We start from the raw sequence: 23,333 nt of genomic DNA, 5'->3' as shown, positions 1-23,333 counted from the left end.
TTTAGCGAACTAAATCTGTCGTGTTTACCTGGTCTGGTCAACATACGACTCCTGACCGACACAATGCAGTTGACTCTTAAACTGACCTCTGAAATGGAATAAAACTAGACGGATTGCCCAGAATCGTCCTAGGCCGAGGAAAGAACGATGGGAAAACCCCAGCCCTTTGACCCTGCAAAGTCCTTCGTAACGTCAGGGGGCTTGAGGCAAAATCAGGAGAGCTTTCCAGTCAAGCAAAAGCCTGACATAGTCATACTCATGGAATCATACCTTACAGACAATGAAATGAAATGAAAATCGCTTATTGTCACAAGTAGGCTTCAATGAAGTTACTGCGAAAAGCCCCTAGTCACCACATTCCATGTCACAGACACCACCATCACCTCCCTTGGGTATGTCCTGTCCCACCAGCAGGACAAACCCACCATAGGTGGCAACACAGTGGTGTATAATCGATAGGAAGTTGCCCAGGGAGTCCTCAACATCGACTCAGGACATCAGGAAGTCTCATGCCATTAAGTCAATCGGGGGAAAGGAAACCTGTTGTTTACCTCCCTACCAACCTCGTCAGCTGATGAATTGGTACTCCTTGGTGTACACCCAAGTGGAAGAAACACTGAGGGTGGCAAGGGCACAAAATTATTCTGGATGGAGGACTTCAATGTTCATCACCAAGCATTGCTCGGTAGCACCACTACTGACTGAGATGGCAAAGTCCTAAAGGACATGACTGCTAAAGACTGGGTCTTTGGCAGATGTTAAGAGAGCCAACAAGAGGGTAAAACCTACTTGAACCTGTCCTCACCAATCTTGCTGTCACAGATGCATCTGTCCATGGCAGTATTGGTAGGAGTGACCACCGCATAGTCCTTGTGGAAATGAAGTCCCATCTTCACATTGAGGATACCTCAGTCATGTTGTGTACCGCTACCACCGTGCTAAATGGGAGATTTTGAACTGATCGAGCAACTTAAAACTGGGCATCCAGGAGGCACTGTGGGCCATCAGCAGCAGCAGAATTGTATTCAACCACAATCTGTAATCTCAAGGCCAGACACATTCCACACACTATCATTACCATCAAGTCTGGGGTCTAGCCTGGTTTAATGAAACATGCAGGAGGGCATGCCAGGAGCAGCACTAGGCACACTAAAAAAAAATTGGTCAACCTGATGAAGCTGCTACACAGACAGAGCTAAGAGATACCTCAACCAACAGATCAGATCCAAGCTCTGCAGTCCTGCCAGATCCAGCCCGGAATGGTGGTGAACAAGTAAACAACTCGCTTGAAGGGGAGATTCCACAATTATCCTCATTCTGAATGATGGAAGAACCCAGCACATCATATCAAAGGACAAGGCTGAAGCATTTGACACAATCTTCAGCCAGAAGTGCCGAGTGGATAATCCATCTCCGCCTCCTCCCGCGATCCCCAGCATCATAAATGCCAGTCTTCAGCCAATTCAAAACACTGCACATGATATCAAGGAAAGTCTGAAGATACTGCAAAGGCTTTGGGCCCTGACAATATCCTTGCAATAGTACTGAAGACTTGTGCTCCAGAACTGGCAGCACGGTAGCCTTGTGGATAGCACAATTGCTTCACAGCTCCAGGGTCCCAGGTTCGATTCTGGCTTGGGTCACTGTCTGTGCGGAGTCTGCACATCCTCCCCGTGTGTGCGTGGGTTTCCTCCGGGTGCTCCGGTTTCCTCCCACAGTCCAAAGATGTGCGGGTTAGGTGGATTGGCCATGATAAATTGCCCTTAAGTGTCCAAAATTGCCCTTAGTGTTGGGTGGGGTTACTGGGTTATGGAGATAGGGTGGATGTGTTGACCTTGGGTAGGGTGCTCTTTCCAAGAGCCGGTGCAGACTCGATGGGCTGAATGGCCTCCTTCTGCTCTGTAAATGCTATGCTATGATATAGAACTAGCTGCACCCCTAGCCAACCTGTTCCAGTACAGCTACAACACTGGCCACAAACTGTAACTTCATGACCAGGCATAATTCCCCACTCTACCATTACCACTAAGCCAGGGGATCAATCCTGGTTCAATGAAGAGTGCAGGAGGGCATGCCAGGAGCAACACCAGACATACTGAAAAACGAGGTGTCAGCCAGGAGAAGCTACAATACATGGTATGCTAAACAACATAAGCAGCAAGTGATAGACAGGGCTAAGCGATTTCCCCCAACCAACAGATCAGTTCTAAGCTCTGCAGTCCTGTCACATCCAGTTGTGAATGGTGGACATTTAAACAATTCACCAGAGGAGGAGGCTCCACAAATATCCCCATCCTCCATGACGGAGGAGCCCAGCACATCTGTCCAAAAGACGAGGCTGAAGCATTCGCAATAATCTTCAACCAGAAATTCCGGCTGGATGATCCATCTCGGTGTCCTCCAGAGGTCCCCAGCATCACATGCCAGTCTTCAGGCAATTCAATTCACCCCACAGATATCAAGAAAGGACTGAAGGCACGCTGGAAACTGCAAAGGCTATGAGCACTGACATTATTCCAGAAATAGTACTGAAGACATCACTACAGGAGTACTTCAGGGGAGTGAGTGACCCAAACATCCTAGCTGCTTCATCATTAACCACCCTTCCATCATAAGGTCATAAGTGGAGATGTTCGCAGATGTCCGCTGATGATTGCACAGTGTTCATCACCATTTGTGACTCCTCCGATATTGAAGCAGTCCATGTCCAAATGCAGCAAGATTTACACAACATTCAGGCTTGGACTGATCAATGTTGAAACCACCACTATCAACAACATAATGATTACCATTGACCAGAAACTGAACTGGACTAGCCGTCTTAAACTCTGCGGCTCCAATAGCAGACCAGAGGCTGGGAATTCTATGGTGAGTACCTCAACTCCTGACTCCCTATTCCTGTTTATCATCTCCAAGGTGTAAAGTCAGGTGTGTGAATACTCTCCACTTGCCTTGATGAGTGCAGCTCCAACAGCACTCGAGAAGCTCCATACCATCCAGGACAAAGCTGTTTGTTTGATTGGCACCCCATCCACCACCTTAAACATTCACCCCCTCTACCATCGATACACAATGGCAGCAGTGTGTACCATCTACAAGATGCCCTCCAGCAACTTGCAGAGGTTCCTTCGACAACTCCTATGACAACACCTTCTAAACCCGTGACCTCTGTCACCTAGAAAGACAAGGGCAGCAGACACACATGAACACCACCATCTGCAGGTGCAGGTTTACCTCCAAGCCATTCGCCATCCTGGTTTGAAAATATACCAGCGTTTCGTCACTGTCGCGGGTCAAAATCCTGGAACTCCCTCCCTAACAGCACTGTGGGTGTATGTACACCATATGGACAGCAGCAATTGAAGACAGCACCACCACCTTCCCGAGAGCAATTAGGGATGGACAATAAATGCTGGTCTACTAGCATGCATCCTGTAAACAGAGTAAAGAAAACATCAACACAGATTTATTTATGAAAAATCATGTTCTTAACTTGATCGCATTCTTTGATGAAGCAATAGAGAGGGTTGACCTTGTATGTGGTGTTTGACAAAAGGTGTTTGATGAAGGACATTAAAGGCTTGGTAGCAAAATTAAAACCCTAGGGCTTAAAAGAGAAATAAGAAGATAAGAAATATGAGCAGGAGTAGGTCATTTAGTCTTTCGAGCATGCTGCACCATTCAATATGATCATGGCTAATCTTCTACCTTAACTACACCTCCTGCTCGAATCCTGTATCCCTTAATTACCCAATTATCCACAAACCTATTGATCTCTCTTGAATGAATTCAATGTCTGAGCACCCACAGTTCCCTTGGGTAGACAACTCTCACGATTCACAAAATTTTGAGTGAAGACATTTCTCATCTGAGGCCTAAATGTCCTAAACTCTGACACCATAAATTCCCCAGCCAGGAGAAATATTTTCTTAGCTTCTGCTCTGTCAAAATTCTCAATGATTTTATATGTTTCAATGAAGTCTGGGGAATCTAGGCCTAGTCCCCACAAACCCTCAGCATAAAACAATCCCTTCATCCCAGAAACCAGGGGCAGGATTCTCTAATAATGGGGCTATGTCCCCACGCCGACGTGAAAACCGGCGCCAACGACTCCAGCGTCAACGGCCCCCAAAAGTGAGGCATTCTCACCTTCCTCGGGGGCTAGTTTGGCGCCGGAGCGGTCCCCGCAGCTCCAGCCGGCGCGGAACGCCCTGCACGGGTTCGCGCATGCGTGGAACGGCCGGCGTATTTCCGCGCATGCAAGGGGGTTCCCTTCTCCGCGCCGGCCCCCGGGCAATATGGCGGAGCCCTACAGGGGCTCGGCGCGGAGTAAATTAGGCCCCCACTGAACCAGCCCGCCGATCGGTAGGCCCCGAAAGCGTGGGGGGCCCTCCCTGGGGTCGGATCCCCCCGCCTCCCCCTCCAGGATGGCCCCCGCACATTCACCTTCCAGGTCCTGCCTTGTGGGAGGTGAGTAATCCACGCTGGTGGGACTCGGCCCATCGGGGCCCGGAGAATCGCCGGGGGGGGGGGCCGCTGTCAATGGCCCCCGACCGGCGTGGCGGTGATCCCGTGGGTGCCCGAAAAACGGCGCCGGAGAATGGGGAAGCCGGCGGTGGGGTGCGATTCTCCGACCCGGCGCCGGGTCGGAGAATCCCAGCCCAGGCCTTTGTTGCACACCTTCTCGGGCAGGTATGTCCTTTCTTGGGTAAGGAGACAAAAATTGTGCATAGTGTTCCAGGTGTGGCCATGCTAATGCCCTGCATTACTATATTAAGATTTCTTTACACTTAGTAAATCCCTTTGTAACAAAAGCTAAATCCCTTTGGAACAAAAGCTAAATCCCTTTGTAACAAAACTTAACCTATCATTTGAATTTTTGAATATTGCTGAAAACGAAAACATGTTGCTGAAACTTTTTGCTTTCTACTCATCAGGACAAACCTAAGAATACTAAATTTTAAACACAACAGTTTATACTGTAGGAGAAAACGTGCTGATTCATTGGAATGTCAACTCTAATTAGCCAAAACTTTGCCATGAGAAAGGAACAGAGAACTATCAGCTCCTGGATATTTGACAAAATTCGCAAAGCTTGAACATTTTCCGTTTATTTTATAGAGAACAGGTCCCTGGGTATGAGTTTGTCAATTCTAGCAAGCAAAAATGAGCTATGTTATGCAATTGACTGGTCGTCTTAAACTGGTTGTTAGTGTAGATATTGGTGCACTCCGGATTGTCCAACAAGTGCTACCCAATCCTGGAATCACACCTAACAGTAGACGCTTTGGTTTGGCAAGTGTAGGCTGGTTGAATAAGGTCTGTACTCTGCCTTTTATATAAACAACCAAAAGAACATGCTGTTTGATTCAATCAGCCAATTGCTGCTACGTATGGCCTATATATGATCATCACCGGTCACTGAAATTCATAAACGCCATTGCTCAATTGTGTGGTCGGCAGAATGACGTTTTGGACAAATGGCAGTATCCTGTAGTGGAAAATACCACTTGCATAGCCACTGCATGGTAATATAGCTTGCGTAACATGTTCAAATTTTTCAGACATTTTGTCTTTCCAGGGTAATTTGAGGTAGATCATTGGGCCACTTTCTGGTCTGAAAGTGGCAGCCTTAGGCTAATTTGCGAGTTTGCTCAATATAAAGTGAACAATGACCTGAAAATGATAGCCATTGTCCCTCAGATTGCTTTGATCAGATCATTGAATCTAATTAAACTGTATTGCACATTGGAGATACTCTGAGACACAGCGGGGGAAGGGGGGCAGTACCTGGACAGCTTGTGCCAGACTTAATTACACCACATACAGATTCAGAACGGGGTTGATGTGACCAATCGTGTGACAAGTAAAGACAATTCAGATGAGATGGAGAACACAGATCCGCAGAAATTGAACTTATCCAACAGGTACAATGCACAAGGTACCTGTGGGGATAAGGATAAAGATTGGCAGAAGGACAGCTAGAACGTAAACCACGTCACCTTGGAGCACGAGGCTGTGCAAGGTAGAGGAGGGAGGAGGTGCTTGTAGGCTATTCAGTTATTGGAACAGAAAGCATCCTTTGTAAGTGGGATTGAGATTTTAAATTGTATGTTCTTTCCTTTTGTCAGGGTGAGGGGCATCATGAACTGGCTTGAAAAAAATATGATGGAGGGGGAGGATCCAATGTTGGGACCAAAAACATAGGAAAGAATAGACGAGGGGTCCTGTTTGGAGTGCAAGGAACTAGGATCTAAACTAAAGGACAGGGCCTCAAGGTGTATAGTTTCTGGATTATTGCCTGAACCATGTGCAAATCGGAATTGGGCTATAAACAGGTTTGGAATGTGAACTTGTGGCTGAAGGAGTGGTGGGGGAAAGAGGATTCCATTTCATGGCACAGGAAGGAAATGTACTGTTGGGTTGGTTCCACCTGAGCCAGTCTGCGACCCAGGGCCCTAGCAGAAATGATAAATAAAATTGTTCACAAGACTTTAAACTTGTAAGTGGGAGAGTGGAGTGGAAAAGATAGAACTGATAATAGTTCAAAGATAAAAGGACAGGGACTTCCGGTGGCAGCATGTAAGTAGAAGTCGCACGTTGGATGGCTCCTGCTCGTGGCTTGGTTTTTTGGAATTTAATGCCCAGTCCCAGGGGCAGTTTTTGTATGAACTGGTGCAGGAAGACATAAGGAAGGAAGGGGAGAAAATGACTGAGGTGATGACTGGGGAGTTTAAAAAGCAGTTTGCCAAGCACATGGAGGAGATGCAGAAAGAAATGATGGCTATGATGAAAGAGCTGGTGGAGAAGGCAATGGTGAAGGCGGCAGTGTTGAAGACATTGGCTGAGGTACGGGAGCAAGGAGAATTGTTGAAGAGGGTGGAGGAGGCTGTGTCGCAGCATAGCGACTCGTTCACCTCTGGTTGGGGACTGCGGAGGGTGGTGGAGGCAACAAAGGACTGAGAGCTAAGGTGGAGGATCTGGAGAACAGGTCAAGGTGGTAGAACTTAAGAATTGTGGGCTTGCCCGAGGGGGTGGAGGGTCCAAGGCAAAAATATTGGCGGAGGTGCTGGGGGAGGGAGAAGAACCCTCCGGATAGGGCTCATCGTCACTCAGGCCCAAGCCGAAGATGAAGGAGCAGGAATTGGTATTCGTAAATACCAGGAGTTAATGGGAGAATGCGGGGTGGCCTTCGGTCGGGTGAAGGCAGCACTGTACAGCAATGGTGTGAGGTTTGGCGTGGTTAACCCAGAGATGTTGAGGGGGATCTAAAACTCGAAGGACTTCTACTTTGAGATGGTGGAGTGCGGAGGCTGGTCGTGAAGGCTGAAGGACTGGGTTAAAATGAGAAATAAGGATGTTAAGTTGCTTGTATGAGGGATGCGAATTTTACATAGATAGAATTTACAGTGCAGAAGGAGGCCATTCGGCCCATCGAGTCTGCACCGGCTCTTGGAAAGAGCACCCTATCCAAGGTCAACACCTCCACCCTATCCCCATAACCCAGTAACCCCACCCAACACTAAGGGCAATTTTGGACACTAAGGGCAATTTATCATGGCCAATCCACCTAACCTGCACATCTTTTGGACTGTGGGAGGAAACCGGAGCACCGGGAGGAAACCCACGCTCACACGGGGAGGATGTGCAGACACCGCACAGACAGTGGCCCAAGCCGGAATCGAACCTGGGACCCTGGAGCTGTGAAGCAATTGTGCTAACCACTATGCTACCGTGCTGGAGGGAGAGAATGGGAGGGAATTGGAGTTTCCAAATTATGGGTTGGTCGATGGGGAAGGGTAGTGTACCCTGTGGTATGGGGCCATATTGAGTAAATGATTAGTGAATTTTTGGTAATGCCGGATTTCTGGAGCGCAGTGCTTTGCACTGTATTTGTCTGTTTGAAGGTTGTTTTTTAGGGACTGGAGGAGGGGATTGGGAGAAAGGGGGGCCTGGACAGGGGCCTCCAACTAGCAAGCAAAGGTTGGCTAGTTGGATTGGATTTCGATTGGATTGGATTTCTTTATTGTCACGTGTACCGAGGTACAGTGAAAAGTATTGTTCTATGTACAGTTCAGACCAACCATCCCATACATGAAAAGAAAATACATAGGGCAAACATAAAATACACAGTGTAAACACAGACACAGGCATCGGGTGAAGCATACAGGAGTGTAGTACGACTCAGTAGAGATGATGTGCGAAGAGATCAGTTCAGTCCATAAGATGGTCATTTAAGAGTCTGGTAACATCGGGGAAGAAGCTGTTTTTGAATCCGTTAGTGCGTGTTTGAATCTGTTAGTGAATAGGAATTAACGGAAGGGGAACGAGAGAGTAGGACCAGTAAGACTCCGAGGAAGAGCAGGCAGGGTGTGGTTGCTGATCAAAGAGAGTCTGGTGGACTGAAGCGGATTTGTTTCAATGCGAGAAGTGTGACAGGTGTAAGGCAGATGAATTTAGATCTTGGATTAGTAATTGGAACTATGATGTTGTTGCCATTACAGAGACTTGGTTAAGGGAAGGGCAGGATTAGCAGCTTAACGTTCCAGGGTACAGATGTTTCGGGTGGGATAGAAGGGAATGTAAAAGGGATGGGAGCGTTGCACTACTGGTTAAGGAAAATATCACAGCTGTACTCCGGGAGGACACCTCGGAGGATTCATACAGCGAGGCAATATGGGTGGATCTCAGGAATAGGAAGGGTGCAATCACAATTCTGGGGGTTTACTATAGGCCTCCCAACAGCCAGCGGGAGATAGAGGAACAGATATGTAGGCAAGGTGTAAAAGTAACAGGGTTGTTGTGGTGGGTGATTTTAACTTCCCCTATATTGACTGGGACTCGCGTAGTGCTAGGGGCATGGATGGGGCAGAGTTTGTAAGGAGCATCGAGAAGGGCTTCTTGAAACAATGTCGATAGTCCTAATAGGGAAGAGGCCATACTGGACCTGGTATTTGGGAATGAGCCCGGCCAGGTGGTCGACGTTTCTGTAAGGGAACAGTGACCACAATTCAGTAAGCTTTAAGGTACTGATGGATAAAGATAAGTGCAGTCCTCAGGTGAAGGTGCTAAATTGGGGGAAGGCTAATTGCAACAATATTAGACAGGAACTGAAGAATGTAGATTGGGTGGAGATGTTTGAGGGCAAATCAACATCTGGCATGTGGGAGGCTTTCAAGTGTAAGTTGATAGGAATTCAGGACCGGCACTTTCCTATAAGGATGAAGGTTAGGTTTGGCATGTTTTGGGAACCATGGATAACGGGAGATATTGTAGGCCTAGTCAAAAAAAAAGGTAGCATTTGTCAGGACTAGTAGGCTGGGAACACACAAGGCAAGGTGGAATACAAAGAAAGTAGAAAGAAACTTAAGCAAGGAGTCAGGAGGGCTAAATGGAGTCACAAAAAGTCATTGGCCAGCAGGAATAAGGAAAATCCCAAGGCTTTTTATACATGTATAACGAGCAAGAGGGTAGCCAGGGAGAAGGTTGGCCCACTCGAGAACACAGGAGAGAATCTATGTATGGAGCCAGAGGAAATTGGCAAGGTATTAAATGAGTACTTTGCGTTAGTATTCACCAAAGAGAAAGACTTGGTAGATGATGAGTCTGGGGGTGTGTAGATAGTTTGGGTCACGTTGAGATCAAAAAGCAGGAGGTATTGGGAGTCTTGAAAAACATTAAGGTAGACAAGTCTCCAGGTCCTGTCCAGGTTCACAAGTCTCCAGGTTCACTTCAGTCATTATCACAGCGGTCTACATCCCACCCCAGGCAGAAGTGAGGAAGGCGCTGGACGAACTATACACAGTAATAAACAACTACGAAACAGAACACCCGGAGGCCTTGTTCATCGTGGCCGGAGACTTCAACAAGGCCAATCTCAAGAGTGTACTGCCAAGATTCCACCAGCACATCTGTCCCACCAGGGGCGACAACGCTCCTGACCACTGCTACTCAAAAATCAAGGGCGCCCACCGTTCCATCCCCCGACCGCACTTTGGGAAATCAGACCATACGACCGTCTTCTCCCGGCATACAAGCAGAAACTCGAGCAGGAGAATCCAGTTAAGAAGGTTGTGCAGTGCTGGTCCGAGGAGACCGAAGAGCTCTTACGTGACTGCTTAGAGACAGTGGACTGGTCCATATTTAAGAACTCAGCGACCAACTTAAATGAGTATGCCACCACCGTCACAGATTTCAACAGCAAATGTGTGGACGACTGCGTGCCAAAGAAAGCAGTACATGCGTTCCCCAATCGGAAACCATGGTTCAATCGCGAGATTGACTCCCTACTGAAGGACAGATCTGAGTCGTTCAAGGCAGACGACCCTGACCTATACAAGAAATCCAGGTACGACTTCCGCAAAGCCATCAGAGATGCCAAGAGAGAATATCAAACCAAGCTAGAGTCACAGACAGACTCTCGGCGGTTGTGGCAACAACTAAACAACATAACGGGCAACAAAGTGAAGCCGAACATTATCTCTGGCAGCAGCGCACCCCTCCCCGATAAACTCAATGCATTCTATGCTCGGTTCGAGCAGGTAACCAACAATCCGCTGTCGAGTGCCCCAGCAGCCCATAATTCACCCATACCCACCATCACAGCTTCCGAAGTCAGATTGGCCTTCCTGAAAGTGAACCCTCGGAAGGTGATGGGCCCGGATGGGATCCCTGGTCATGCACTCAGCCTGCGCGGACCAGCTGACAGAGGTATTCACGGACATCCTTAACCTGTCCCTACTCCACTCCGAGGTCCCCACCTGCTTCAAGAAGACCGCCATCATACTGGTACCAAAGAAGAACCAGGCAACGTGCCTCAATGACTACCGACCAGTGGCCCTGACTTCAGTCGTAATGAAGTGCTTCGAGAGGTTGATCATGAAGCGCATCACCTCCATACTCGCAGAACACCTTGATCCACTGCAATTCGCATACCACTGCAACCGGTCCACATCAGACGCCATTTCCCTGGCTCTACACTCATCCCTAGAGCATCTCGAAAACAAGGACTCCTGCATCAGACTCCTATTTATTGACTACAGCTCCGCCTTCAACACCATAATCCCAGCCAAGCTCATATCAAAGCTCCAAAACCTAGGACTTGGCTCCCCACTCTGCAACTGGATCCTCGATTTTCTGACCAACAGACCACAATCAGTAAGAATGAACAACAACACCTCCACAATAGTCCTCCACACCGGCGCCCCGCAAGGCTGCGTACTTAGCCCCCTACTCTACTCCCTGTGCACACACGACTGCGTGGCAAAATTTGTTTCCAACTCGATCTACAAGTTTGCTGACGATACGACCATCGTGGGCCGGATCTCGAATAACGACGAGTCCTAATACAGGAGGGAGATAGAGAACCTAGTGGAGTGGTGTAGCGACAACAATCTCTCCCTCAATGCCAGCAAAACTAAAGAGCTGGTAATTGACTTCAGGAAGCAAAGTACTGTACACACCCCTGGAGCATCAACAGGGCCGAGGTGGAGATGGTTAGCAGTTTCAAATTCCTAGGGGTGCATATCTCCAAAAATCTGTCCTGGTCCACCCGCGTTGACGCTACCACCAAGAAGGCACAACAGCGCCTATACTTCCTCAGGAAACTAAGAAAATTTGGCATGTCCACATTAACCCTTACCAACTTTTACAGATGCACCATAGAAAGCATCCTATCGGGCTGCATCACAGCCTGGTATGGCAACTGCTTGGCCCAGGACCGCAAGAAACTTCAGAGAGTCGTGAACACCGCCCAGCCCATCACACGAACCTGCCTCCCATCCATTGACTCCATCTACACCTCCCGCTGCCTGGGGAAAGCGGGCAGCATAATCAAAGACCCCTCCCACCCGGCTTACTCACACTTCCAACTTCTTCCATCGGGCAGGAGATACAGAAGTCTGAGAACACGCACAAACAGACTCAAAAACAGCTTCCCCACTGTCACCAGACTCCTAAATGACCCTCTTATGGAATGAACTCATTAACACTACACCCTGTATGCTTCATCCGATGCCAGTCCTTATGTAGTTAATTTGTATATGTTGTGTTGCCCTATTATGTATTTTCTTTTATTCCCTTTTCTTCTCATGTACTTAATGATCTGTTGAGCTGCTCGCAGAAAAATACTTTTCACTGTACCTCGGTACACGTGACAATAAACAAATCCAATCCTGATGGAATATACTCCAGAATACTGAGAGGCAAGGGAGGAAATTGCTGGGGTCTTGAGAGAAATCTTTGTATCATCACTGGCTACAGGGGAGGTCCCAGAGGATTGGAGAATAGCCAATGTTGTTCCTTTGTTTGAGAAGGGTAGCAAGGATTACCCAGGTAATTACAGGTTGGTGAGCCTTACGTCAGTGGTAGGGAAATTATTGGAGAGGATTCTTCAAGACAGGATTTATTCCCACTTGGAAATAAGTGGGCATATTATCGAGAGGCAACATGGTTTTGTGAAGAGGAGGTAATATCTCACTAACTTAATCTAGTTTTTCAAGGAAGTGACAAAGATGATTGATGAGGGTAGGGCAGTGAATGTTGTCTACATGGACTTCAGTAAGGCATTTGACAAGGTCCCTCATGGCAGACTGAAGGTGTAGTCGCACGGGATCAGAGGTGAGCTGGCAAGTTGGATTCAGAACGGCTTGGTCATAGAAGACAGAGGGTAGCAGTGGAAGAGTGCGTTTCTGAATGGAGGGCTGTGACTAGTGGCGTTCCTCAGGGATCAGAGCTGGGACCTTTGCTGTTTGTAATATATATAAATGATTTGAAGGAAAATGTAACTGGTTTGATTAGTAAGTTTGTGGACTTACTAATCAAAGGGTTGTGGTGGAATTGCGGATGGTGATGAGGACCGTCAGGAGATACAGCAGGATATAGATCGGTTGGAGACTTGGGTGGAGAGATGGCTGATGGAGTTTAATCCGTACAAATGTGAGGTAATGCATTTTGGAAGGTCTAATACAGATGGGAAATGTACAGTAAATGACAGAACCCTTAAGTGTATTGATAGGCAGAGGGACCTGGGTGCACAGGTCACTGAAAGTGGCAACGCAGGTGGAGAAGGTGGTCAAGAAGGCATACGCATGCTTGCCTTCAACGGCCGGGGCATTGAGTTTAAAAATTGGCAATGTTGCAGCTTTATAGAATCTTAGTTAGGCCGCACTTGGAATATAGTGATTAATTCTGGTCGCCACACTACCAGAAGGATGTGGAAGCTTTGGAGAGGGTGCAGAAGAGATTTACCAGGATGTTGCCTGGTATGGTGGGCATTAGCTATGAGGTGAGGTTGCGGAAACTTGGTTTGTTCTCACTGGAACGACAGAGGTTGAGGGGCGACCTGATAGAAGTCGACAAGATTATGAGGGGCAGGCAGCACGGTGGCGCAGTGGTTAGTGCTGCTGCCTCACGGCACCGAGGTCCCAGGTTCGATCCTGGCTCTGGGTCACTGTCTGTGTGGAGTTTGCACATTCTCCCCGTGTTTGCGTGGGTTCCGCCCCCACAACCCAAAAGGTGTGCAGCCACGCTAAATTGCCCCTTAATTGGAAAAAATGAATTGGATATTCTAAATTTATTTAAAAAAGAAAAAATTATGAGGGGCTTGGACAGAGTGGATAGTCAGAAGCCTTTTCCCAGGGTGGAAGAGTCAATTACTAGGGGGCATAGATTTAAGGTGCGAAAGGCAAGGTTTAAAGGAGATATACTGGAAACGTTTTTTACACAGAAGGTGGTGGGAGCCGGGAACACGCTGCCAGGGGAGGTAGTGGAAGCAGATACGATATTGACTTTTAAGGGGCATCTTGACAAATACATGAATAGGATGGGAATAGAGGCATATGGTCCCCAGAAGATTAGGGTTTTAAAAAAATAAATTTAGCATACACAATTCATTTTTTCCAATTAAGGGGCAATTTAGTGTGACCAATCCACCTACCCTGCACATCTTTGGGTTGTGGGGGCGAAACCCACGCAAAAACGGGGAGAAAGTGCAAACTCCGCACGGACAGTGACCCAGAGGAGGGATCGAACCTGGGACCTCGGTGCCATGAGGCTGCAGGGCTAACCCACTGCACCACCGTGCTGCCCAGATTAGAGGATTTTAGTTCAGATGGGTAGCATGGTCGGCGCAGGCTTGGAGGCGATGGGGCTGTTCCTGTGCTATAATTTTCTTTGTTCTTTGGGATTATAGTGGGCGGAGGGGCCGCGGTCATTGGAGCCTGGCCAAACCGGTTTCGATGGGCCTGGGAGGTGTGAAAGGTGGGGGGATGGGATCGATATCGAGAGAGGTGTTTTCAAGAGGAAATGGATGGGGGGGGGGGGTCGATGGCAACAAAGGGTGGGGCAGGCCAGGCCCAGTGTGCAGGGCCTGGAGTTACATCGATGGCAGATAGGGGGCAGAGACACCCAGTCAGAATAGTAAGGTGGAACGTGAAGCGTTTGGGGGGGGGACCAGTGAAGGGGTTGTGGTGTTTGCACACTTAAAAGAGCCTAAAGGCCGGTGTGACGATGCTGCAGGAGACCCACCTTAGGATGTAGGACCAGGTGAGGCTCAGGAAGGGTTGGGTGAGTCAGGTGTTCCACTGTGGGTTTGATAGTTAAGCTCAGGGGGTGGGGGGGTAGCGATGTTGGTGGGCTACGGGTGAGGTGGAGAAGGTGGTAGCGGACTGGGGGGGTATGCGAATGTGGACTGTGACGGGGACATTAGAGGGGAGGTTGCTGGCAAATGGGACGGACGATCAAGGATAGACTATTTTGTAATAGGGAAGGTGTTACTGGCTGGAGTCAAGGGATTGCAGTATTTTGCGATAGCGATCTCGGATCATGTGCTGCATTGGGTGGTTGGGATGTGGTCTTGGAGTGGGGGGTAGCCCAGAGGCCAGGGTGAAGAATGGATGTGGGGTTGTTGGGGGCCCAAAGTTTCTGCGATAAGAATGGGACGGTGATTGAGGAGTATGTGGGGTTTAATTGTACGGGGGAAGTATCGCAGGCGGTGGTGAGAGGTCCTGAAGGCAGTAGTGAGGGGGGAGGTGATCTCATTAAGGCTAAGTTGGAAAAGGAGGAGGGAGGAGTGCCAGAAGTTGATAGAGGAGATGTTGGAGGTGGACAGGAGATACGCGGGAGATGCGGATCCGACCCTTCTGGACAAGAGGAAGGAGCTTCAGGCAAAGTTTGACCGATTTATCATGGGGAAGGTGTTGTGCCAACTGAGGACGAGAGGAGCAGTTTATGAATATGGAGAGAAGGTGGGGAGTATGTGGCTGGCCAGCTCCGGAGGGAGGCGGCGGTGAGGGAGATAGTCTAGGTGCGGGGTAGGACGGGGAAATTGGTGGTGACTCCGAGCAGTTTTTGAGGTGTTTTATGAGACGTTGTATAGGTCGGAGCCGCCGGGAGAGAAGTGAGAGATGAGGGAGTTTCTGGACAGATTAGAGTATCCGAGGTTAGGGGAGGAAGACGGGCCTGGGCTGGAGGGGCCGGTGGTTGAACAGGCGGCAATCGGGAGGATGGAATCGGGGAATGCGGCAGGGCTGGATGGGTTCCCAGTGGAGCATTAGAAGAAGTTTAAGGACAAGTTCGTGCCACTGATGGTGGGGATGTTTGAGGAGACGATAGGAGGGGTATTTCCACAAACATTGGGACAGGCTTCGATTTCCCTGCTGTTATAAAAAGACCAGGAGGGCAGCATGGTGATGCAGTGGTTAGCACTGCTGCTTCACCGCCCCGAGGACTGTCCATGTGAAGTTTGCACATTCTCCCCTTGTCTGTATGGGTCCAACCCCCACAAACCCAAAACATATGCAGGGTAGTTTTTTGGCCACGCTAAATTGCCCCTTAATTGGAAAAAAATAATTGGGTTCTCTAAATGTTTTTAAAATGTTTTTTTAAAAAGGACAAGGACCCGACAGAAGAATATGGGTCGATCAGTCTTATAGCCTTATTGGATGTGGATGCCAGGATATTGGTGAAGGTGCTGGCGGTAAGCTTGGAGGGTGATAGGAGACGATCAGTCAGGGTTTGTGAAGGGCAGGCAGCTGTTCTCGAATGTTAGAAGGATGTGAAAAAAATGACGCCGACCGAGGGGAAGGAGACTGAAGTGGTGATGGCGCTAGATGCAGAGAAAGGTGTTCGACCGGATAAGAGTGGGGATATTTGATGGCGGTCCTAGAGAGATTTGGGATTGGGCTGATGTTTACAGCGTAGGTACAGCTCTCTATAGGGAATTGATGATGAGTGTTCGCATGAACAACATGAGTTCAGGGTACTTTGCCCTGCACCGGGGTACTAGGCAGGGGTGTCCTATGTCCCCTCTGCTGGCCATTGGCCATCGCTCCAAGGAGTTTGGGGTTGTGAGAGAGGGGGGATGGAACATAGGGTATCCTTGTACGCAGACGATTTACTGCTGTATATCTCAGAGCCGTGAAAGTCGGTGGGAATATAATGGGGCTGCTCCAAAGATTAGGGTCGTTCTTGGGTTATAAGTTAAACCTAGAGAAAAATGAATATTTGCTGGGGTCCCAGCTAGGAGTGGGGGCAGGAATGGGAGGGATGCCATTTCGTAGGGTGGCAACCCACTTCAGGTATTTGGAGGTGCAGGTGGCACGTGACTTGGGCTCCGTAGGTATAATTTTGTAAGTTTGGTCCGGGGGGGTGAAGGCCGACTTGGCAAGGTGGGACCATCTCCCTCTGTTGTTGGCGGGCTGGGTGCAGGCAGTTAAAATGGATGTTCAACAGCGATTTCTGTTTTCGTTTCAGTGCCTGCCGGTCTTTCTACCCTTGTTTTAAGGATATGGACAAGGTGGTCATCTCGTTTAGGGGAGGAGGAAGGTAGCCAGGGTTAGGAAGGTGGTCCTGCAGAGAGGGCGACAGGTTGGGGGGGGGGGGGGGGGGGGGGGTGGCTGGGCCTCCCAAATCTATTATATTATTACTGTACAGCGAAAGCAGAGAATTTGCGGGGTTGGGTCATTGGTGGGTTGGGAGCGGGGGGGAAGAGAAGAGATAGTCCCGGTGGATCAGGATGGAAGAAGGCTCGTGCACGGGGTCGTGGTTGAGGGCGCTGCTCCAGGTGGCCCTGGGCGAGTATTGGGGGAGTCCGGTGGTGGTGGTGACGTTGAGGATCTGGAGGCAGTTTAGACAGCACTTTAAGCTGGGGGCTGGGTCAGGAGGGATGCCGATTAGGGGGGAATCATAGGTTTGAGCCGGGAAGGCTGGATGTGAGGTTTCTGAAATGGGAGGAGAGGGTGACTAAGACCATGAAAGATTTGTTCATGGGGGGGACAATTTGCAAGGCTGGAGGAGTTGGGGGAGAAGTACAGGTTGGCGCAAGAGGGAGGATTCAGGTACTTGCAAGTCCGACAATTTGCAAGGAATGAGTTTCTGACCGTCCCGATAGTGCCTGCCCCCCTTGCTGTTGGAATTGGTACTATCGGCAGGGGAGTTGGAGGGGAGGGGTGGCGCCGGCGATCTGTGGGAAGGCTTTGGAGGAGGATAGGAGGTTAGGGTGTGTATGGAGGAGATTATGGCCAAGTGGGAGGAAGAGCTGGGGGAGGTAATGGAAGAAGGTTTGTGGTGTGAGGTGCTGCGAAGGGTGAATGCTTCAACCTCGTGTGAGGTTGGGGCTGATACAATTGAAGGTCGTGTGTAGGGCGCACCTCACAAAAGCAAGGATGAGCCGGCTCTTTGAGGGGGTGGAGGATGTCTGTGAGCGGTGTGGAAGGGGTCCCGTGAACTATGTACATATGTTTTAGTCCTGCCCGAAGCTGGCAAGGTATTGGAGGGAGGTTTTTAATATCATCTCAGGTATTGCATGTGGACTTGGAGCTGGGTCCCCTAGAGGCCATTTTCAGGGTGTCAGACCGGCCCGAGAGGCAGGCAGGGGTGGGGCAAACGTTTTAGCCTTCACATTGCTGATTGCTCATAGGTGGGTCCTGCTGGGCCGGAGGTCAGCTTCTTCGCTCTATGCCTCGGCGTGGTGGGCGGGGTCCTGGTGGAATTCTTGATCCTGGAGGAGGTGCAATTTGAGCTAAGGTGGGCAAAGGAGGGAGTTCTACAGTTCATGGGGTTTGTTTATCATGAACTTTTGGGAACCTGTTGCCGTTGAACACTGGGGGGGGGAGGTTGGTTTGTTTTTTCTGTTCTTTAACTTATTTTTGGTATTTGCGAGTCGATATTTCTGGCTGAATATTGATGGGGTCATTTTTGCTGTTGTTTCTTTCCATATTTTTCTTTTGTTTGTTTGATGAAAATTATAGAATTTATAGCGCAGAAGGCCTTTCGGCCCATCGAGTCTGCACCGGCCCTTTGAACGAGCACCTTACCGAAGTCCACGCCTTTACCCTATCCCAGTAACCCCAGCTAACGTTTTTTTTTGGACACTACGGGCAATTTAGAATGGCCAATCCACCTAACCTGCACATCTTTGGGCTGTGGCGAACTTGGGACCTTGGCGCCGTGAGACAGCAGGGCTAACCCACTGCGCCACCGTGCTGCCCTTAGTAGAAGATTTTAACTTTTGTATAAATTGCTATACTTTGTCGACTACTACATGTTATAAAATAGAACACTTCTAGCATGTCTCTGGGACAGTAATATGTCCTAGATGCAACAACGGGCATATCACATTCGATTTAGTAATATGTAGTGAGACAAATTTAGTGAACAGCTTAATGTTGCATGAATGTTTTATCTAACAACGATCATAATATATTCGAGTTTGATGTAGTGTCTGACAGGATGAAATGTGGAATGACTACTAAAATGTAACTATGGCTGAGTTCAGTGGGGTGAGACTGGACAAATCTGTTAATGAATAGAATGACAGAAGATCAGTGGGAGGTATTTAAAATAGAATTTAATGTGGTATAAAACAGGTCAATACTCCTAAAGGGTAAGGGCTCACACTTGCCAAAAAAAACCATGAACGAGTTAATAAGGTACAAGACAAAATGCAAAAAATATCACAGATCCTGCTAAATAGGAAAAATATGAAGAACAGAAAAAGGTTGAGTAAACAGCTAGTAAGTAAAAACCACAAATGCAGAATATATAAAGAAACTCACGAGGTGTATGAAAATTAACGCAAAAGTGTTACAGTTACATTGGGAGTGTAGATGAAAGAAACATTACAAAGAGATACTGTAGGTCAAGTGAATGGACAACTCTGGCAAATGGATTTCAGTGCTGGTAAATGCGACCTCATCCACTTTGGATTTAAAAGGAATAGAAGAGGGTATTTTCTAAAAAGTGAAAAGCTAGAAACAGTGGGGTCTTGGGGATCCAGGTACCTAGATCATTAAAGTGTATGAACTGGTACAGAAAATAATTTAGAATACTGATCTTTATACACAGAGAAGTAGAATACAAGGAGATAGGAGTCATGCTTCAGCCATACAAAGCCCTGGTTAAGTCCCTGCTGGAGTTACTGTGAGCAGCTCTGGACGTTGCACCTTAGAAAGGATAAAGTGGTCTTGGAGGGGGTGCAGCAAAGATTTACTGGAATGAATCCTAGATTCCAAGAATTAAATTACGAGGAGAGATTTACACAAAGTAAGGTTGTTCACTTGAGATTTATGGGGTGATTTGTTCTAAGTTTCAAGATATTGGTGAGAAATTCTTCCTGCTGTTGGAGAGCCCAAGGTTAGGGGGAATTGTTCAAAACTTCGAGCCAGATCTTTCAGGGTGGAAACCAAGAAACATTTCTGCATGCAATGTACAAAAGAAGTTTGGTATTGTCTTCCACAATTAGCTCAATTGTTAAATTTAGGGGCGGCATGGTGGTGCAGTGGTTAGCACTGCTGTCTACGCCGCTGAGGACCCGGGTTCGAATCCTGGCCCTGGGTCACTGTCCGTGTGGAGTTTGCACTTTCTCCCAGTGTCTGCGTGGGTTTCCCCCCACAACCCAAAGATGTGCAGTGGATTGGCCACACTAAATTGCCCCTTAATTGGAAAAATAAATAATCGGGTACTCGAAATTCTTTTTTTAAATTGTTAAATTTAAATCTTGGATTGCTATATTTTTGTTTCACAAACAATGTATAGGGCGAAAGGCCTTTAGGTGGAGTTAGGTCGCAGATCAGTCATGATCTCATTGCATGTTGCAACAGACTTAACAGGCAAAATGAACTACTCGTTCCTACTTTCTGAGTGCTGCAATCTCTGAGGCGATGAGATATCAAACTGAGGCCCTGTTTGCCCTCTTTGGTGATTGTAATAGAATTCAAAGTACGATTTGAAGAAAATCAGGAGAGTTATGTTGTTCTGACCAATATTTATTACCCAATGAACTTCATTAAAAACAGCGTGGTCCATCAACTGATATGTAGATGGACATTGTGCTTGTCTACGCCACAGCGGTACCTCCATTTTATTGCAATTAATTATAGTTGATTAGCCGAGAGATTTGATGTGCACCTATTAATTCAGGTTATTCCCAGGTTTACATGTTTGGATCTCAGCAGATGAAGTAATCAAAGTTAAGCTGTTGATCACAACCCTGTACAATGACATCCAGGATGTGGAGATGTCGGCGTTGGGTGGGGCGAGCACAGTAAGAAGTCTTACAACAGGTTAAAGTCCAACAGTTTGTTTCAGATCACTAGCTTTTGGAGCACTGCTCCTTCCTCAGGTGAATCACCTGAGGAAGGAGCAGTGCTCCGAAAGCTCGTGATTTGAAACAAACTGTTGGTCTTTAACCTGGTGTAGTAAGACTTCTTACAATGATATCCAGGACAGTCTTTCTGTCATAAGGCATGCGATTCATAGCGGTCCTGTACTTGGCGGCAGTGAAATTTTCTCATTAAGGATCAAATAAGTTTTTCCAAAAGTGCAACATCGAATTGCTTGAGTCAGCAAATGCTTCAGGTTTTAGTGGATGATAGTGCTGAGTGTTTCACGGTGTGTGTTGTGACACCAAACTAACACTGGGCCCACTTTCTTCTGTTCACTTGCAGAGGCCAATCCCTTCCTGCAAATGGTTCACCGTGCGATGACGTCCAGACTTCTGCAGCTACCAGACAAGCACTCAGTCACTGCGCTGCTCAACACGTGGGCACAGAGCGTGAAGCAAGCCTGCCTGTCTGCAGCATAACCCATTCAGGAAGGAGTGTATCCATTCCAACCTGGAGTCAATGTTACCAAGGAGCCTTCTAATGGATTCACTGAGAAGCTAAATGTGTGGAAAAATGGAGAAGGACTTGCACCATTTAGCTCTCTTCCTGATCACTTTAAACAATATGGGACCTTTCCCTTGCATTTTTTGGATATAAAGATATGTATCAAGAATTCAGTACTTTATTTACAGTCCTTGTTTCTATTTCAGATAGTGTGTTTGCTCATAGCCCAATAAGGATGACTCTTAATATCCTGTATGTTATCTGGGCATGTGTGTTTTTAATAATGTATCAGTGAAATTGGCACTGGAGTAAATTTTTTTCCAAAGATCTGTTAATCGCCCCTTTATTTACACAGAACTTGATGCTATAAGAGTGAATGTAGAAGGGGCCAGCTTGGCTTGATTGCTCACCTTCTTCTCCCTGAATTAAAGGTTCAAGTTGTAGCCATAATGGAGGCTGGCCCTCGCATCAGACGTACGCCTTCGGATGAGATGGTAAATTGCTGCTGACCTGATATTTGAAGAGGAGTTTTCCTGGCCACGCCCTCAGCAAACATCACTAAAAACAACTGGATCGGTCACTTGTCTCCTTCCTGATTGTGGGAACCTGCTGCGTTCAAATTGCCAGCGGTGTTATAGTCATTGCATTCCATAGCAATTCACATGAAATGTTTGAGGTACTCTTGAGATGTGTGTTTCAATGTCCTGTCAGGGAAAAAGAAACCCTTTTTTTGTCTCAGGCTTCTGCTGCACTTGGTGGATCTGATCAGCGACAGCAGAGTTGTAAAGTCACCTTCAATATCCTGGCATTTGGGCAAGGGGCAGGAGCAGCCAGCATTTTCACTCCTGTCCATTGGATGAAAAAAACTGCATTGAGTTTGACTGTGAGGCCTTACAGAGTGGAATAGGCAGAGAATGGTCATTATATAGGGCCATATGAAGAATGACCAGTTGAGAGAGGCCCACAAGGACACCCTTGGAACTCCTCCTCATACCCCTGCTCGTAGGAAAGAACTTACACGTAAGCGCTTCTCACACAAGAATGTCTGAAACACTTTGTGAGGAAATGGAGTACCTTTTATTATTAGTACTTTTTTTTATTACTCGTCCAACCTTAAGCAGAGGCACCAACCACAGAAACGTGCAAAATTACTAAGAACTTATTCAATTGGTGAATGACAAACAACAGATCTAAATAATACAACTGTGGGGTAAGGTTCCGAACAAGAGATTGACTGACCGTTCTTCTGGAGGGCAATCTTGGAGTGTCCAGCAAAACAATTCTTCCCGGTCTTCATCTTTTTGCCTCTTCCAATAATAAAACCACTCTTTTTCTGTTTTACAATTTTAAAGTTTAGTTTTCTAGTTTCTGACCATCCTAACAGTAACCTCCTCGTCAAAGAAAATAGCAAGAGCGGGAATGAGGACAAAACTAGGAGAGTGGCAGCTGGGGTTAAATCAAGTCAGGAGAGTGGATCTGGGAAAAAGTCAGGAGAGTGTGGGCTGGGAAAACATGTAGAACATGGGCTAGAAAACATGGCGAGCAGGAGCTGGGAAAACACAGGGAGAGCGGGACCCGAGATAAAGCAGAAATTGAAGGCACAACATCAAACCTTAGCGGAAAAGGATAGGCGGTATAGCAACATAAAAGAGAAATCTGAAAAAGCGACATCTCTGCTGTAAGTGAATAAACAGATAATTTGTTTTAAACAACAGCTGTTTAATATAATTTTTAATTCAGGGCATAAATAAAGAGAATTTTTTTAAAACTGGCAAATAGCAGGGACTATGTGAGGCTAGCTGGATGTGGGAGCTCATGGTCAGTGACACCGCCCTGATTCCCACATCCGCAGGAAATGTTTCTGTATAGTTATTCTGGCTGTGTCATTGGGCTGAAGAGAGCTTAGAGATATTTGGAAACATAAGGAATGGGGGATAATGTTACCCAAACCACAGAGGAAACCACAGGATCAAGAAAAGAATGAATGTGGGGTCCAGGAGGGGTTGCGAAGCAGATCCCACTGACTTTGGAACTGTCCAACAGGTCCTCGCCATGTGAGGTCAAGGAGAAAGACTGCACGAAGGACTACAACAATGCAGACCAGGGCTCAGGTTGTCCAAAGGGGGCTTGGGGGGGGGGGGGGGGGGGGGGGGGGTGTGAGCATAATAGGAATCTATAGAGCCCTTACAGTGCAGAAGAGGCCATTTGTCCCATCGAGTCTACACC

General features: G+C 47.6%; 1 protein-coding gene across 5 annotated transcripts in view; it reads left to right on the top strand.

The window, feature by feature from the left end:
* med15 (mediator complex subunit 15) overlaps positions 1–21,432 on the top strand; it is a 226,421-nt gene extending 204,989 nt beyond the window's left edge. For all 5 annotated transcript variants that reach the window (XM_072499563.1, XM_072499583.1, XM_072499591.1 and 2 more), the window contains one exon: positions 20,946–21,432. In XM_072499563.1, the coding sequence (XP_072355664.1) occupies positions 20,946–21,082 (137 nt within the window). In that variant the 3' untranslated portion in view covers positions 21,083–21,432. The remainder of the gene's footprint in view (positions 1–20,945) is intronic.
* The last annotated feature ends 1,901 nt before the right edge of the window (positions 21,433–23,333 follow it).

This window comes from Scyliorhinus torazame, chromosome 1 (genome assembly GCF_047496885.1).
Source record: "Scyliorhinus torazame isolate Kashiwa2021f chromosome 1, sScyTor2.1, whole genome shotgun sequence".
Classification (NCBI taxonomy): domain Eukaryota; kingdom Metazoa; phylum Chordata; class Chondrichthyes; order Carcharhiniformes; family Scyliorhinidae; genus Scyliorhinus; species Scyliorhinus torazame.
The sequence above is the reverse complement of the archived record's forward strand: the minus strand, read 5'-3'. Positions and strand labels throughout refer to the sequence as shown.